Source organism: Miniopterus schreibersii, assembly GCF_964146895.1.
Source record: "Miniopterus schreibersii genome assembly, chromosome: 4".
In the NCBI taxonomy this organism is placed as follows: Eukaryota; Metazoa; Chordata; class Mammalia; order Chiroptera; family Miniopteridae; genus Miniopterus; species Miniopterus schreibersii.
The window spans coordinates 73,510,296-73,524,796 of record NC_138105.1 but is presented as its reverse complement, the minus strand read 5'-3'; the positions used below and the strand labels follow the sequence as shown (position 1 = coordinate 73,524,796).

The window sequence follows — 14,501 nt, the reverse complement described above, 5'->3', positions numbered from 1 at the left end:
ATCTTTAATTCTTATGTACTACTCAAAGTTTGGCAACTCCACCCTGTTCCATTTTAGTGATAGATTCTGTGTCAGTGGTGGTCTTGCCGACCTAAAGATCTAATGCTTTTTGAGGAACATGTCACCTTCTCAGGGCCCCTTCTTTGTTCCTGTGCATGTGAGTTTAGATCTGGGGTCTCCATTCTCAGATATGAAGAAATCTCTGAGGGTTAAAAGGCATTTGTACTCCACCTTGTCCTGATCTCCCTCCAATTCCTTTGAGTGTTTGCATGGCTCCTGTTCTGGGAAGCTCACTGCCTGATGGAAAAAAAACATTTGCTTTCAGCGAGCCTGGACTTCTGCAAAGTCCATTCTTACATTTGAGCTGAAGGACATCTTCCAATTTGCCACTGTCTTCACATTACAACACCTACCCTGGACCCCAGACTCTAGGTCCAGCATGACCCACATAAAGCAGCAAGGTTTTCACCTCCCTTATTCTAAAGCGTGTACCTCTATTTACATGACCCAGTATCCTTCATCCATTCTGGGAATGATTACTCTTCTTGGGTTAGCAGCCAGTGAAGATCCCCTAAGTCTGAGATACTGCTTTGGCCCCATTGTGTTCTCTCTTTCTCTGCCTCTCTCTCTCCCCCTCCCTTCCCTCCTCACTCTCTCCCCTCACCTCCTCTCTCTTTCAGATGATGACCCTGACAGTGCGGTGGATGACCGTGACAGTGACTATCGCAGCGAGACAAGCAACAGTATCCCACCACCCTATTATACTACTTCCCAGCCCAATGCTTCTGTCCACCAGTATTCTGTTCGCCCGCCACCCCTGGGTTCCCGGGAATCCTACAGTGACTCCATGCACAGTTATGAGGAGTTCTCCGAGCCGCAGGCCCTCAGGTAGCCACCGCGGAGCTGAGGTCCATGTATGTGTGTGTGCGTGTGTGTGTGCGTGTTTGTGCGTGTCCAGCCCCGTCTCCTGGAGTGAAGAGAGGACTAGAAGGCTGGAGGGGGCTGGGGGTGGAGGTAAGTGGGTCTAGAAAAGCAGCATTCGCGCTTTCTTGTAGGCAGTAGAGCCCTTGCTTTACCTGAAATTTTGCAAGAGAATTCCACAAGATTGATAAAAGTAGGTCTGCTTTGGCTGAAGAAAGAGGAAAGTCCAGCAGCCCCTGAGAGGTCCCCCTGAAATATGGGGGCTCCTTGCACTCTTTTATTTTTATTTTTTAAAGTAAACATTTTTTATAAAATATGTTTTTGTTGATTTTAGAGAGAGAGGAAGGGAGAGGGAGAGAAACGTCGATGTGAGAGTGAAGCCTCATTGACTGCCTCCTGCAGTGGGGACCCAAGCCCACAACCCGGCATGTGCCCTGATGGGGAATCCAACTGGCGGCCTTTTGGTGCATGGGACAACGCTCAACCAGCCGAGCCACACCGGCAGGGCTCCTTGAACCTCTTTTCATTATTATTATTATTGCTATTATTATTTTACCCTTGCCGAGGATACTTTCCCATTGCTTGCCAGAGAGGGTGGAAGGGAGGGAGAAGCATCGATACGAGAGAGACACGTCGATGGGCTGCCTCCCGCATGCGCCCAGCCAGGCCGGGCCTGAGCCTGCAGCTGACGTACGTGCCCTTGGAGGGAACCAAAGCCGCGACTCTTCACCCGCAGACCGACGCTTCAACCACTGAGCCAACCACCCAGGGCTCCTTGCTCTCCTTTAAAAAGCCACCGGTGCCCTAGCCAGTTTGCTCAGTGGTTAGACCCCACAAACTGAAGGGTCCCAGGTTCAATTCTGGGCAAGGGTACCTCAGTTGCAGGCTCGGTCCCTGACCCCGGTCAGAGCGCATGGGGGAGGCAACCAATTGATGTGTCTCTCTCACATCAATGTCTCTCTCTCTCTCTCTCCCCCACTCTCTCTGAAAAGCAATGGAAAAAATATCCTCAGGTGAGGATTAACAAAAAAAAAGCTGCCTGGCCGCATGGCTCAGTGGTGAGCATCGACCCATGAACTAGGAGGTCACAGTTTGATTCCCGGTCAGGGCACATGCCCAGATTGCGGGCTCGATCCCCAGCAGGGGCCATGCAGAAGGCAGCCGGTCAATGACTCTCATCATTGATGTTTCTATCTCTCTCTCCTCCCTTCCTCTCTCCGAAATCAATAAAAATATATATTTAAAAAGAAAAAAAAACAGCCACTGGTCCCCATGTACTCTAACTGGGTGGAGGTGGGGTGGGTGCAGGAAGAGATGACTAGTGATGTTGGGCAAGCAGCTAGCTGGTGGGCCCTGCCGTCCTGGTAGTCCCTGGCCCTGTCTTCCTGGCCAGCAAGCATGGGCACAGTGACTTGGAAGCTGCCCCTATTCTGTCCAGCCATCGTCACCACTCCTTTGAAAGTAGGCTGTCCCTAGACCTGTCTAATAGGTGGGTCCCTGGCCCAAGTGGGTCATACCACTGCCTGGTGCAGCGTGCTGGTCCTTGGGCCTGGGAGGTTGGAACTTGAGCCTGCTCTTTGGCCTGACCACCCCAGTCCTGGTTCCCAAACAGGACAGTAACAAACATGATATTAAACAGGTTGAATATTTGTTAAGCACTTAGATAAACAGAAAACATGTCTATCCTTGCCGAAAGTTCTATTGGACAATATGAACTGTACAGAATTTGGGTAAAACGTAATTCGAAGGAAAACTTCATAAATGCCTACTCAAACTTTAGCACTGACCAATACAATTTTTTTGCAAGTATTTGAACAACTATTATTTTGAATTTGTTATAGTTTATATATACCATAGAAAGCTTGGATAGTTTATAGATGAAATATTTTGGAAGGAACTTTTTAAACGCTGAGCATCTACTCTAGCCTCTATTTTTTAGCTCCAAGGAAATGAAATAACATATTCAAGGTAAAACATTTAGTGGCAGAAGTGGGATGAGACTCAAGGAAGGAAGGTGTTCCTGGCAGAGGGCACAGCAAGTGCAAAGGCCTGGAAGTGGGCACAAGTTTAGAGTGTTGGAGGAATGGCAAGAAGGCCAATGTGACTAGAGCAGGGGGAGAAAAGTGGGGACAGAGAGGGAGACGAGGGTGGGAAGGTTGGAGGGTTTGGGCCACATGTGGGGTACAGGGCAGAGCATGGGTTTTATTCCAAGGGTGCTAAGGAGCCTGGTAGGGTTAGGAACAGAGGAGGTATGTGATTGGGTTTATGATTCAAAGAAGCCCCTCTGGGGTTTCCAAGGGAAGCGGGGGCTGTTGGGGATGGGGGTGGATGTTGGAGCAGCATCTTATGGAGATGGCAGAGCCTGGACCAGGGTGGACCCCGAGGTGCAGAGAAGTGCATGCATTTTACATGTGTTTGGGAGGTGGAGCCAAGGGGACCCGTGGCAGGGCTGGCTGTGAGTGGAGGTTGAGGCAAGAAGTGGAGATAGAAGAGCCTGGCCCCTGGTGAATGAAGGGGCTCGGGGGTGGAAGGACCAGGTTGAGGTGGGAGACATTAAGAGCCAGGTACAACCATGTTCAAGTCTCAGGAGCCCTAGGTCTCCAAGGGGACTGTAGTGAGGACACTGACTCAGGGTCCCCAGCATGTGGGTGGAGCACTTGCAGCTTCCACAGGGCATGGACAGGAGTGGCACACAGTAAGGCATCAATGATCACTAATATCATCGACCTGGCCTATTTCCTGTCCACCAGACCACAAATGCCACACGAGAGGGGGTTTTGTCTCTTGTTCTTGGCTGTGTTTCTCTGGCACCTACAGCAGAGCCCGGTGCACAGTAGGTGTTCAAGCAATGCTGAGTGAATGACTGGTGTTGGGCTTGTGTTACTGGGACTGGTGGGGCTCTGTGCCTGGTCCCTGAGCCCCTCCTGTCCCCTCAGCCCCACAGGTAGCTACGCCTCCTCAGGGGAGCTGAGCCAGGGAAGCTCACAGCTGAGCGAGGACTTCGACCCAGATGAGCAGAGCCTGCAGGGGTCTGAGATCGAAGATGAGCGGGACCGGGACTCCTACCACTCCTGCCACAGCTCAGTCAGCTACCACAAGGACTCGCCACGCTGGGACCAAGATGAGGATGAGCTGGATGAGGAGCTGGATGAAGAGCTGGATGAGGACCTGGAGGACTTCCTGGAAGAGGAGGAGGAGGAGGAGGAACTTCCTGAGGATGAAGAGGAACTGGAAGAGGAAGAGGAGGTGCCTGATGACATCCGTGGTTATGCTGAGCACCAGGAGGTGGCCGTGGCTGAGCCCAAGGACTTCAAGCGCATCGGTCTTCTGCCGGCCGCCCCCGAGAAGGAGGACAAGGCCGCGACCATGCCTGCCGAAGCCCCCTCTGTGGCCAAGGTGGCCCCCGAGCCAGCCGTGCCTGAGGAAGTGCCCGCAGCTGAGCGGGCACCCGAGGAAGAGCCCCCCAAAGCTGAGGAGAGGTAATGGAAGGGGGCTGAAGGGCTGTCACAAGGTCACCATGGTCCGGGGTCAGTGGTGTCATGATGGAGTGAACTTAAATGTGGGGAATTGGGAGGGGGAGTTGTCATAGGGTCATGTGGTCAGAGGGGGTTCAGTGGGGTCAGAGGGGGTGAAGCTGAGTCACAAAGTAGTCTTAGGGGCTCTGGGGCTGGACGGCTTGTGGGGCTTGGGAAGTCACAAACGCACTGGCAGGGCCCTGGGTAAATAGGATTAGGAAGGGTCAGAGGGCCAGGAGGATGGGATGGGAGCCAGAGGGCCCAGAGGCGTCAGAGCGGCCATGGGCATGTGGGAAGGGGACGGAGCACTGAGATGGGTCAGAAGGGGGCACAGGTGGGCCACAGTGTCTCTGAAGGGTCAGGCATCACTCAGAGGGTGGAGGGTGGAGGGAGAGCTGGCCTTGGAGCCTCAGGATGCCCCTCACCCCAGTTTCAGGCCGCAAGAAGATGAGGAAGGCCAGGAAGGTCAAGACTCCATGTCCAGGGCCAAGGCCAACTGGCTGCGAGCCTTCAACAAAGTGCGGCTGCAGCTGCAGGAGGTGAGTGAGAGCCCTGCCCAGCTTACACCCACGCCCAAGCCCTCCCCATGACCATGCCCGGACTGGCCATGCCCACTCCCCACTCCTCTAATGCCCCCACCACCCCGGTCCTTTTCCTGGCCCCACCCACACCAGCCCATGCCATGCCCCATGGGCAGCTTGGCCATGCCCACTTCCCCACTCCATCCACCAGGCCTATGCCTCTGTACATCCTGGTCCTTCTGTGGCTCCGCCCACACCAACTTGGCCCTGCTTCTTCTGGCCTTGCCCTGACTCCACCATGCCTGGCCTTACTCACACCTGCCTGGTATTTCTAAGCAGGGAAGGAGTGGTGAGCTGAAACCTGGAGCTAGGTCATGGGTCATGGCCATGTCAGGGGTCAAGCTCATGGATAGGGATAGAGGTTAGGAATAGGGGTAGAGATCAGGATTAAGGCAGTGGTCAGAGGTCAGGGTTAGAATTGGTATTGGGGAAGAGATCAGTGCTCGGATCATGCTGGGTATCAGTGTCAGAGTTGGGGAAAGGTCTGAGGTCGGGTCAGTATTGGAGAAGGAATTGAGTGGAAGATACAATTAGCGTCAAGGTCAAGGTGATGACTGTTCAGATGGGCCACAGGATTGAGACCATGTACTTAGTCCTTCAGTCATTCAACCCGCTCTCGGCTAGACACAGAGCAGTGTTACGATCCAGGGGGACCTTACAAATTTGGGTGAGGCTGGCAAGAGGAGATCCAATCACATTCCCAAAGTCTTCAAGCACCCAATATCAGAGCCACAGAAAATTTCAAATCAAATTTCTTACCAGTTTAAAAAAATAATTTTATTTTGTGACTAAATAATATATTCACATGGTTCCAAATTCAAAAGATAGAAAAGAATTATACAGTGAAGTCTATTGAATAACTTTCACTACATCCACAGATTAATTGAAAAAACAGCAGCTACTGCCCTTGTAATGGAACTAGTGGTATGACAAGAAAAATAAACTTGGTCAGGCTCCCTGGGTTTTATAGATGGGACATAAAACAAATCCAAGGCAATCAGAAAAATTCCCTGGAGGAGATGACACTTAAAGTAGTCAAGATACTTTAATAATATCTCAGAAGAAAGTGTTTCCCAGCCCCCCTCCAACCACGTCACCTTTAGTTGTGCGGGGAGTGGGGGATGTAGACCCTGGGTCTATACTGAGACCTAAATGTTAAATGGACGCTGGTTGGGTTCAGAAGGTGGGAGGGCATACAAACAGGTGGCATAGCTTGGGCAAAGGCCCTGGGGCACAAAAGCACACAAGCAGGTGAAGCTGCAGGGAGTTTAAGGAATGACAGATTCTTATGAGTGTCTGAACCAGCCCCTGAGAATCCCAGGAGACTACAGAAGTATAAGCTCTTATTGGAATGGTGCTAACACATCCCTAGGTTTGACAGACGAGGAGACTAGCACCCACTAAGGTTGATGGCAGAGGGAGCTCCTCTCTCTCCATGTTACAAATGGAAAAGCTGAGGCCCAGAGAAACACAGTAAGGTCCCAAAGGACACACAGTGAGGACTGGGACCCAGGTTTCCTGACTCCCAGCCCAAAGGGGAGACAGAAGTTGGTGTGGAGCCTGCCTTTCCTCGGGGAGGGGCAGCCACACTGACCACATTTGTCTGTCTGCCCCACAGGCCCGGGGAGAAGGAGAGATGTCCAAATCCCTGTGGTTCAAAGGCGGGTGAGTAATGGAGCTTTGGGGGTGGGAGGAAGTTTTGAACCCAGGGCTTGAGGCTGGTTTGCACCATAGCCTCAGTGCAGCAAGGGCAGGGAGAAGTTCCATTTAGATAGGGCATAGATAGGACATGGAACCACTATCATAAGGCACTCAGGAGCCAAAGATAGTAACATGTTGAACCCTTCCAACAAACCCATAGTAGGGGCCACTACTCTGTTTTACAGATGGGGAAACTGAGTCCAGAGAGGTACATGCCTTGCCTTGCCCAAGCCACTCACATAATGCAAAAGTGCTTCCCCCTATGTGAGATAAGGGAGAAACCCATTTTCCCACAGTGCCCATCTGTAACCGTGGAGTGATTTTTTTGCTTTGATTCTGCTTTTAAATCCCACAGATTATTGCTTCAGCTGCTGGCAGTTTCATTAACAATAGCCATTTGGTCTTAAATGGAGCACTTTGTCACATCTAACTTCTTAAGTTACTGATTTTCAGGGGTGTTTTTTTCAGCCTTTGGATGGTGAGGTTAGAGGATGCAAAAGATATTTTAAATTACACCTAAGTTTTAAAATAGCAGCAGGAGAGTGACCTCCTTTGCAAACAGAGACAGGAGCTGTGATTCCCAGATGAGCAGGGGTGCCCCGGAAGCAGGGACTGAGGTGGGGGTTCCTATGTGTGTGACTGATAGACGAAGCTCTCTCTGGAGACACCGGTGTGGCAGGCAGGATCCGGCCTGGGAAGCAGCTTGAACCGAGATGTGGTTCAGGAGTCGCCAGGCCTCCACCTGATTCTGCAGGGGGTGCTCGAGCATGAATTGCATCCCAGAGCTTGTCCAAGAGTCATTGGCTGCCAGACATCTCTCACATTGGCCAGTCATTGGCCAGTGAGAACCTTCTGGAGAGGAGACACAGCTGAACCTTCTCAGGGATGAGTACACATCTCAGTAAAGAGAATTCAACAGGCCACTATGGCGTCTGCCACGGTGCTCATTCAATCTTCCAGCTACGGCAAAACTGCCAAGAGAAAGAACACAATTTCCAGTTTCCTCATTCCCACGGGAGTTGAAATCACCCCTTCCAGGACAGATTTTCAATAAACACGCATATATATTTCCAATTTTGAGCATAAAGAAAGATTTCATTGGTATCTTTATATATTATTTAGGTTTGCCTTAATTCAAATTTTCATTAAACATGGGCACCCGCATCATCTTCCCCCCTCCCAGACGAGGAAGTTGAGGCCCAGTGTCTTCATTTCCTGGGGCTGCTGTGACAAACGACCACAAACAGGGGGCTTAAAACAACAGAAATTGATTCTCTCACAGTTCTGGAGGCAAGAAGTCCAAAATCAAGGTGTGGGCAGGGCCACGCTCCCTTGACACCTGTAGGGGAGAATTTCTTCCTTGCCTTTCTAGCTTCTGGTAGTTGTCAGCAATTCTTAGTATTCCTTGGTTTGTAAATGTGTTACTCCAATCTGCCTCCATTGCCACACCACTGTCTTCTGCTTGTGTGTTTCTCTTATAAAAACACCAGTCATGTTGGATTGGGGCCCACTCTACTCTAGTATGGCCTCATCTTAACTAATTACCTCTGCAATAACCCTATTTCCAAATAGGTCACATTTTGAAGTCCTGGGGTTGAGAATTTGAATGTACCTTTGGGAGGGGGACACAATTAAATTCTTAATACCTTGGGAAATCACATGGCCCGCCCCAGCCTCAGGCGATGTCTGTTGGAGGAAGGGGGACTTCCCTGGGCCCTTGACGTCCTTGTGTGGTGTCTTGCAGCCCAGGGGGTGGTCTCATCATCATCGACAGCATGCCTGACATCCGCAAAAGGAAGCCCATCCCACTCGTGAGTGACCTGGTGAGTGCCTGTGCCTTCCCCCTCCCCCCCAGTGCTCAACCTGTACAACTGCCCATGACAGACCTAGGGCTGGGGGCTGACAAGGGCTTCTCTGGGACTAACGTAATTTAATTTCTGCCCTATGTGCTGCATGGACACTTCAGGCCATGGTGAGTGAGTGATGGTGACCTGGGCCCTGAGTCTCCGTCCCAGACCCCTCCACTGGGATCTTCCGAATGGCCCCAACCCATGGGTACTGAGGAGGAAACCTTGCGGTGTCCTATGGTTCACGGGTGGGGAAGAGAGCAGGTGACTCCCCGCCTTGGTTCATGGTGTGGCTGGTGGTTTTGCTCTGTGGCTGGTGACCATGGCCAAGTCTGGCTCATGGTGGTAGGGTATGGGTGAGTCAGGGGTGCGGGGCTGCTCACCTTTCAGGGTCCCTTCTAAACCGGAACCTCTGTCACTTTCCAATTCTTTGCTGGTTCTGTTCCTGCTGCTGTGACCTGTCTTATTTGTCGTGACTGTGGCTTGACTCTGGCTGGTGGTCCCAAACCATGGCTGTGGATTCTGCTCTCGGTGACAATCCCATGGGTGTCAATCAACCCCATGATTCCTTTGATGTCTTCCCCGCCCCAGTCCCTGGTCCAGTCCAGAAAAGCGGGCATCACATCGGCCTTGGCCTCCAGCACTTTGAACAACGAGGAGCTGGTGCGTGGGGTTGTAAGGTGGGCTGAGCTGGGGGCTTCTGGAGGAAGAGTGAAAGGTGTGGCAGAGACAGACATTCTCCACTCTCCAGGGGTAGATAGCTCGCCACCGGGTTAGCACCCTGTGTGCACAGGAACCTGTGAATCCCGACCGCGTGGGGGCGACGGAGGGACTGAGGTAGACCAGGCTTTGCGCAGGGTGAGGGCAGGGCAGGACAGGGCCCCCAGGTGAGGGCCCTGCGCCCCATGCCGCACCCCCTCCCTCCCCGCAGAAAAACCACGTTTACAAGAAGACCCTGCAAGCCTTAATCTACCCCATCTCGTGCACGACGCCGCACAACTTCGAGGTGTGGACGGCCACCACGCCCACCTACTGCTACGAGTGCGAAGGGCTGCTGTGGGGCATCGCGCGCCAGGGCATGCGCTGCACCGAGTGCGGCGTCAAGTGCCACGAGAAGTGCCAGGACCTGCTCAACGCCGACTGCCTGCAGCGTGAGCGCGGGGCGGGCGCGGGGCGGGCGCGGGGGGGGGGCAGGGAAGGGTGGGGCTGCGAGGGGGCGGGGCTCCGCGGGGAGGGGCAAGAACGGGCGGGACTGCGAGGTGCGAGAGGCTTGGGGAGAGGGGAGAGGCGCGGAGCTGTGGGCGGGGTGCTGGGGCGGGACTCCTTTAGGGGGGAGCCTGGGGGTGAGAGGAGCGGAAAGAAGGTGTGAGAGTCGAAGAAGGCTAGGGCGGGGCTCAGGGACCGGCTTAACTGCCAGGGACGGGGTTAAGGAGAGGCACCCATTCCCCTGCAGAAAACCGGGTTAGGGTTAGCTCAGCGCAGGGAGGGTGCTCAGAGTGGGGGAGAGGTATCAGGGAAGGGGCCGGGTCTTGGAGGGGGCCGGGGATTCAGAGGGGGTGGGTTCTGGAGGGTATAAAGCCTGGCGGAAGCGGGTATTCAGGGAACAAGTAGGAAGTGTAGCTTTTGGGGTGATGGACATGCCCCCCCTCCCCACGGCTTGAAGTGCCCGCAGCAGCGGCTGAGGGAGCTCTGGAGGTGGGGTGCCGGCTCGGGTGAGGCGTGCCCCCGGGACGGTGCCGGCTGCCCGCTTCCGCAGGGGCGGCGGAGAAGAGCTCCAAGCACGGGGCTGAGGACCGCACGCAGAACATCATCATGGTGCTCAAGGATCGCATGAAGATCCGGGAGCGCAACAAACCCGAGATCTTCGAGCTCATCCAGGAGATCTTCGCGGTGACCAAGACCGCGCACACGCAGCAGATGAAGGCGGTCAAGCAGAGCGTGCTGGACGGCACGTCCAAGTGGTCGGCGAAGATCAGCATCACTGGTGAGACCATCGGGTGGCCTCTGGTCCCTTCCTCCCAGTCCTCTGTGCTCCCTCCCAGGCCCCTCCCTTCCCTTTGCTGCGCGGACTGGAGCATGTCTTTCCCAAGTCCACGGGCAAGTGCATTTGTGCCCACAGGTGGACATGTATGCCTCCCAGCGTATGTGCATGACACTCTATCTGGGTGCATCTTGATAAGTGCCCCCAGAATCAGATCCCAGCAAGAGGAGTTGAGGGCACATTATTTATCTGGGAGATGATCCCAGGAAGCCCTGTGGGAGTTTGGAAGCGAAACTGGAAGAGAAGGAGCTCTGCAGGAGGTGCTAGCAGCAGGCAATGCTCTGACACCCGGGACCACTGGGGGAGAGTATTGAGCCCCCACTGCAGTTTGGTCCTACCCTAGGGGCATGGCCAAATCTCATTTGGATTTCCCAGGAGATAGACCCCAAGATAATTTCAGGGCACATGGGTGTCCAGGAGGTAGTCCCAGGAAGCCCTGCTGGGAGCAGGGAGGGAAGGTGCCCTGCAGGTGGGCACCAATGAGCAGGTGGTTTTGTAAATCAATGGAGGTTCAGTCCCACTGGGGAACTTCAGGGGCACAGTGTAGAGAACACACCTGAGAATATTGTGACCCTGGGGCACCTTCCTACCCTTCATTGACTGAGAGTTCCCTGGGTGTTAATTCTCTAGCAAGATCAGCATGTCCTCAGGCTCCGGTGGCCAGGTCACATCACAGGCATCCCCAGCAAGCACCCTGGAGTCCCTGGCAGTGACTGTTTTCAACATACCACCTTCCTTGAGCCCACATTTATATCTGTCCTATGTGTCTTCCAGTGGTCTGTGCCCAGGGCTTGCAGGCAAAGGACAAGACGGGATCCAGTGACCCCTACGTCACTGTCCAGGTCGGGAAGACCAAGAAACGGACGAAGACCATCTATGGGAACCTGAACCCTGTGTGGGAAGAGAACTTTCATTTGTAAGTGCCTGGCTGGGCCCCCGTATCCCATGCAGAGCTCCCTCCTGGGGCAGCCAGAGGGGCCTCCAACACTAGCCCAAGCCAGCTGCCTGACCCTTGCTCCCCCCTCCCCCTGCAGTGAATGTCACAACTCCTCAGATCGAATCAAGGTGCGAGTCTGGGACGAAGATGACGATATCAAATCCCGCGTGAAACAACGGTTCAAGAGGGAGTCCGATGACTTCCTGGGGCAGACAATCATCGAGGTGCGGACGCTCAGTGGCGAGATGGACGTGTGGTACAACCTGGGTGAGCAAGGGGGGGCCTGCAGGGGGCAGGGAGGGGGCCCCAGGAGCCAGCCAAACTGGGGAACCCAATTGGAGGGGAGAGACACAGTGTCAGGAGGGAGTCAGTCCAGGAGCCCAATCTGATGGAGGTGGCAGGATCTGTGGGCCCCAATCTGGTGAAGGAGGCAGAGTCTGTGATCCCAATCTGATGGCGGCAGGAAGCACCCCAGCTGAGAGGATGAACAGGACCTAGGAAATTTTTAGTTTGGTTTGAGAGGGTGAGGGAGAGACAGAATCTCTGTATTCCAGTCTCATGGTGGACACAGGAAATAAGACCTGGGGATCCTAGTCTGAGGAGAGAGGCACAGACCCAAGAATCCAACCTTGGAAGGAAGATTGAACTTGAAGAATCCAATCTAAGAGAGGAGGTATAGTCTGGGCATCCTAATCTGAGAAGTGAGCTACAGACCCAAGCACCCTGTCTAAGAAGCTGAGTAGAATCTGTGAGCCCAATCTGATGGGGGATGCAGAGTCTGTGAGCTCAGTCTGAAGATGTAGGAAGAACCCAGTCTGAAAGGGTTGAGCAGTCTAGGAACTTAGTTGGTTGGAAGAAATCTAGATATCCCATTTGGATGGGGGGGCAGGAAGCAAGACTTTGGGATCCTAATCTGAGGAGAGAGGCACAGACCCAAGAACCCTTTGTAACAAGGTGAGTAGACTCTATGGAGCTTGATCTGATTGGGGAGGCAGGGCCTGGGAGCTCAATCTGGGACAGAAGCAGTGCTTAGGACTCCTACTTTAAAAAGGGAGATGGATACCCAGGAATTTAATCTGAGTGAGGAAGCAATGTCTGGGATCCTGATTTGAAGGGAGAGACAGGGCCTAAGGAATTCTAGTCTAATGGGAGAGACACAAGTCTAGGGAGTCAATCTGAGGAGAAACACCCAGGCCTTAATTTCAGGGAGCCTGAGAGGGCAACAGTTATGCATACATTCAAATAGCCAAGGGCTTGATTGGGAAGTTCTGACACTGCCATCTCTTTCTGCCCTGCAGACAAGCGGACTGACAAATCTGCTGTCTCGGGTGCCATCCGACTACATATCAGTGTGGAGATTAAAGGGGAAGAGAAGGTGGCCCCCTACCATGTCCAGTACACCTGTCTGCATGAGGTGAGGCCTGCTGCTCCACCCTGCCTTCAAAGCTCACCATGATCTTCCACATTACCTCCACTCACAATTTCTGCCTGCCCCAGCTCTTCCTTCCTCTTTTTAGCCACACCATCCACACTCCCCTGGGCCTCTGAAGCTGTCCCTCATGCCATTCTCTCAGCCTGGAAAATTCCTCCCCATCCATCAAGGCCCAGCTTCAGGGTTCCCTTCTCTAGGAAGCCTTTTCTGACCTCCAGGCAGACTCTCACTACCCAGCTCCAGGTCCTCCTTCTGTCCCATCCCTGAACACTCAAGGTTGGGCTGTTTGTGTCTCAGTCTATCTCTTCTAACTGCCTGGGGGCTCCCGGAGAGAACACATTTGTTGCATGAATAAATGATTAAATAGATGAATGAGTGATGAGTGGATGAAAGAATAGATGGACGATGGAGGGATGAGCGGATGGATGAGTGGTTGAACTATTGGAAGTACAGATGAATGGATGGGTGAATTTGGGGGTAGTTGGATAGATGGATGGACAAACAGATGATGGATGGATGAATGGACAAGTGGGTGGATGTATAAATTGTTGGAGGATACATGGTTGAATGGGTAGATGGATGAATTATTGAAGGGACAGATTAAGTTGTAAGTTGTAGATAGAATAGATGGATATGTGGTTGAATTACTAGAAGGAAGAATAGAACTTGGAGATAGTTTGAGAGGGGAGTAGGTGAACAGATAGATGGGTAAATGAATGGAAGGAAGGATGAGTGGGTGGACAAATAGATGGGTGGGTGGATGGATGTATCATTTAACTATTGAAAGTATAGAGGTGTAATGGTTGAATATTGGAATAGTTAGAGAGGTGGATGGGGGAATAGATGCATCAACCGATGGATGATGGATGGATGGATTGATGGTTGACTGGATAGAAGGATGAATTTTTGGATGGACTGATTATGTTGTGGATAAAAGTATGGGATAGGTGGGTGTGTGGTTGAATTTTTAAAAGGGTGGATTAGTGGATGGGTGGTAAATTTTGGGATAATTAAGTGGATAGGTGGGTGGGTGAGTGGATAGATGGACAGGTAGACAGATGGGTGGGTGGATATATAGGTGGATGGAGGGATGGATGGATGGATGGATGGATGGATGGATGGATGGATGAACTGTTAGAAGAATGGATGAGAGATAAGTGAAATTTTGGGTAGCTGGATGGGTGAAAGAGTCTATAAGTGAATTAATGAATAAACAAGTGGACAGATAATGTAAGATGCCCTACTCCTGACCCCTTGCGCCCCCTTGCACTCTTTGACTGCTTCTCCCTTGTTTTGGCAGAACCTGTTCCACTTTGTGACTGATGTGCAGAACAATGGGGTTGTGAAGATCCCAGATGCCAAGGGTGACGATGCCTGGAAGGTTTACTATGATGAGACAGCCCAGGAGATTGTGGATGAATTTGCCATGCGCTACGGTGTCGAGTCCATCTACCAAGCCATGACGTGAGGCTGTAGGCTGGGGTGGACATCAGGGTGAGGTGCAAGAAACTAGGGAAGGGGGTCAC

At 52.7% G+C, this 14,501-nt stretch overlaps 1 protein-coding gene across 3 annotated transcripts in view; it reads left to right on the top strand.

Annotated features, from left to right (window-relative positions):
- The window catches only part of UNC13A (unc-13 homolog A), a gene marked incomplete at its 5' end in the record, with an annotated part of 60,694 nt that overhangs the window by 19,304 nt on the left and 26,889 nt on the right, over positions 1-14,501 (top strand). For all 3 annotated transcript variants that reach the window (XM_081135562.1, XM_081135563.1, XM_081135561.1), the window contains 12 exons: positions 681-888; positions 3,858-4,400; positions 4,867-4,975; positions 6,636-6,682; positions 8,463-8,541; positions 9,157-9,228; positions 9,497-9,716; positions 10,322-10,549; positions 11,381-11,522; positions 11,641-11,810; positions 12,842-12,957; positions 14,276-14,439. In XM_081135562.1, coding sequence (XP_080991688.1) covers positions 681-888; positions 3,858-4,400; positions 4,867-4,975; positions 6,636-6,682; positions 8,463-8,541; positions 9,157-9,228; positions 9,497-9,716; positions 10,322-10,549; positions 11,381-11,522; positions 11,641-11,810; positions 12,842-12,957; positions 14,276-14,439 — 2,098 coding nt within the window. The remainder of the gene's footprint in view (positions 1-680; positions 889-3,857; positions 4,401-4,866; positions 4,976-6,635; positions 6,683-8,462; positions 8,542-9,156; positions 9,229-9,496; positions 9,717-10,321; positions 10,550-11,380; positions 11,523-11,640; positions 11,811-12,841; positions 12,958-14,275; positions 14,440-14,501) is intronic.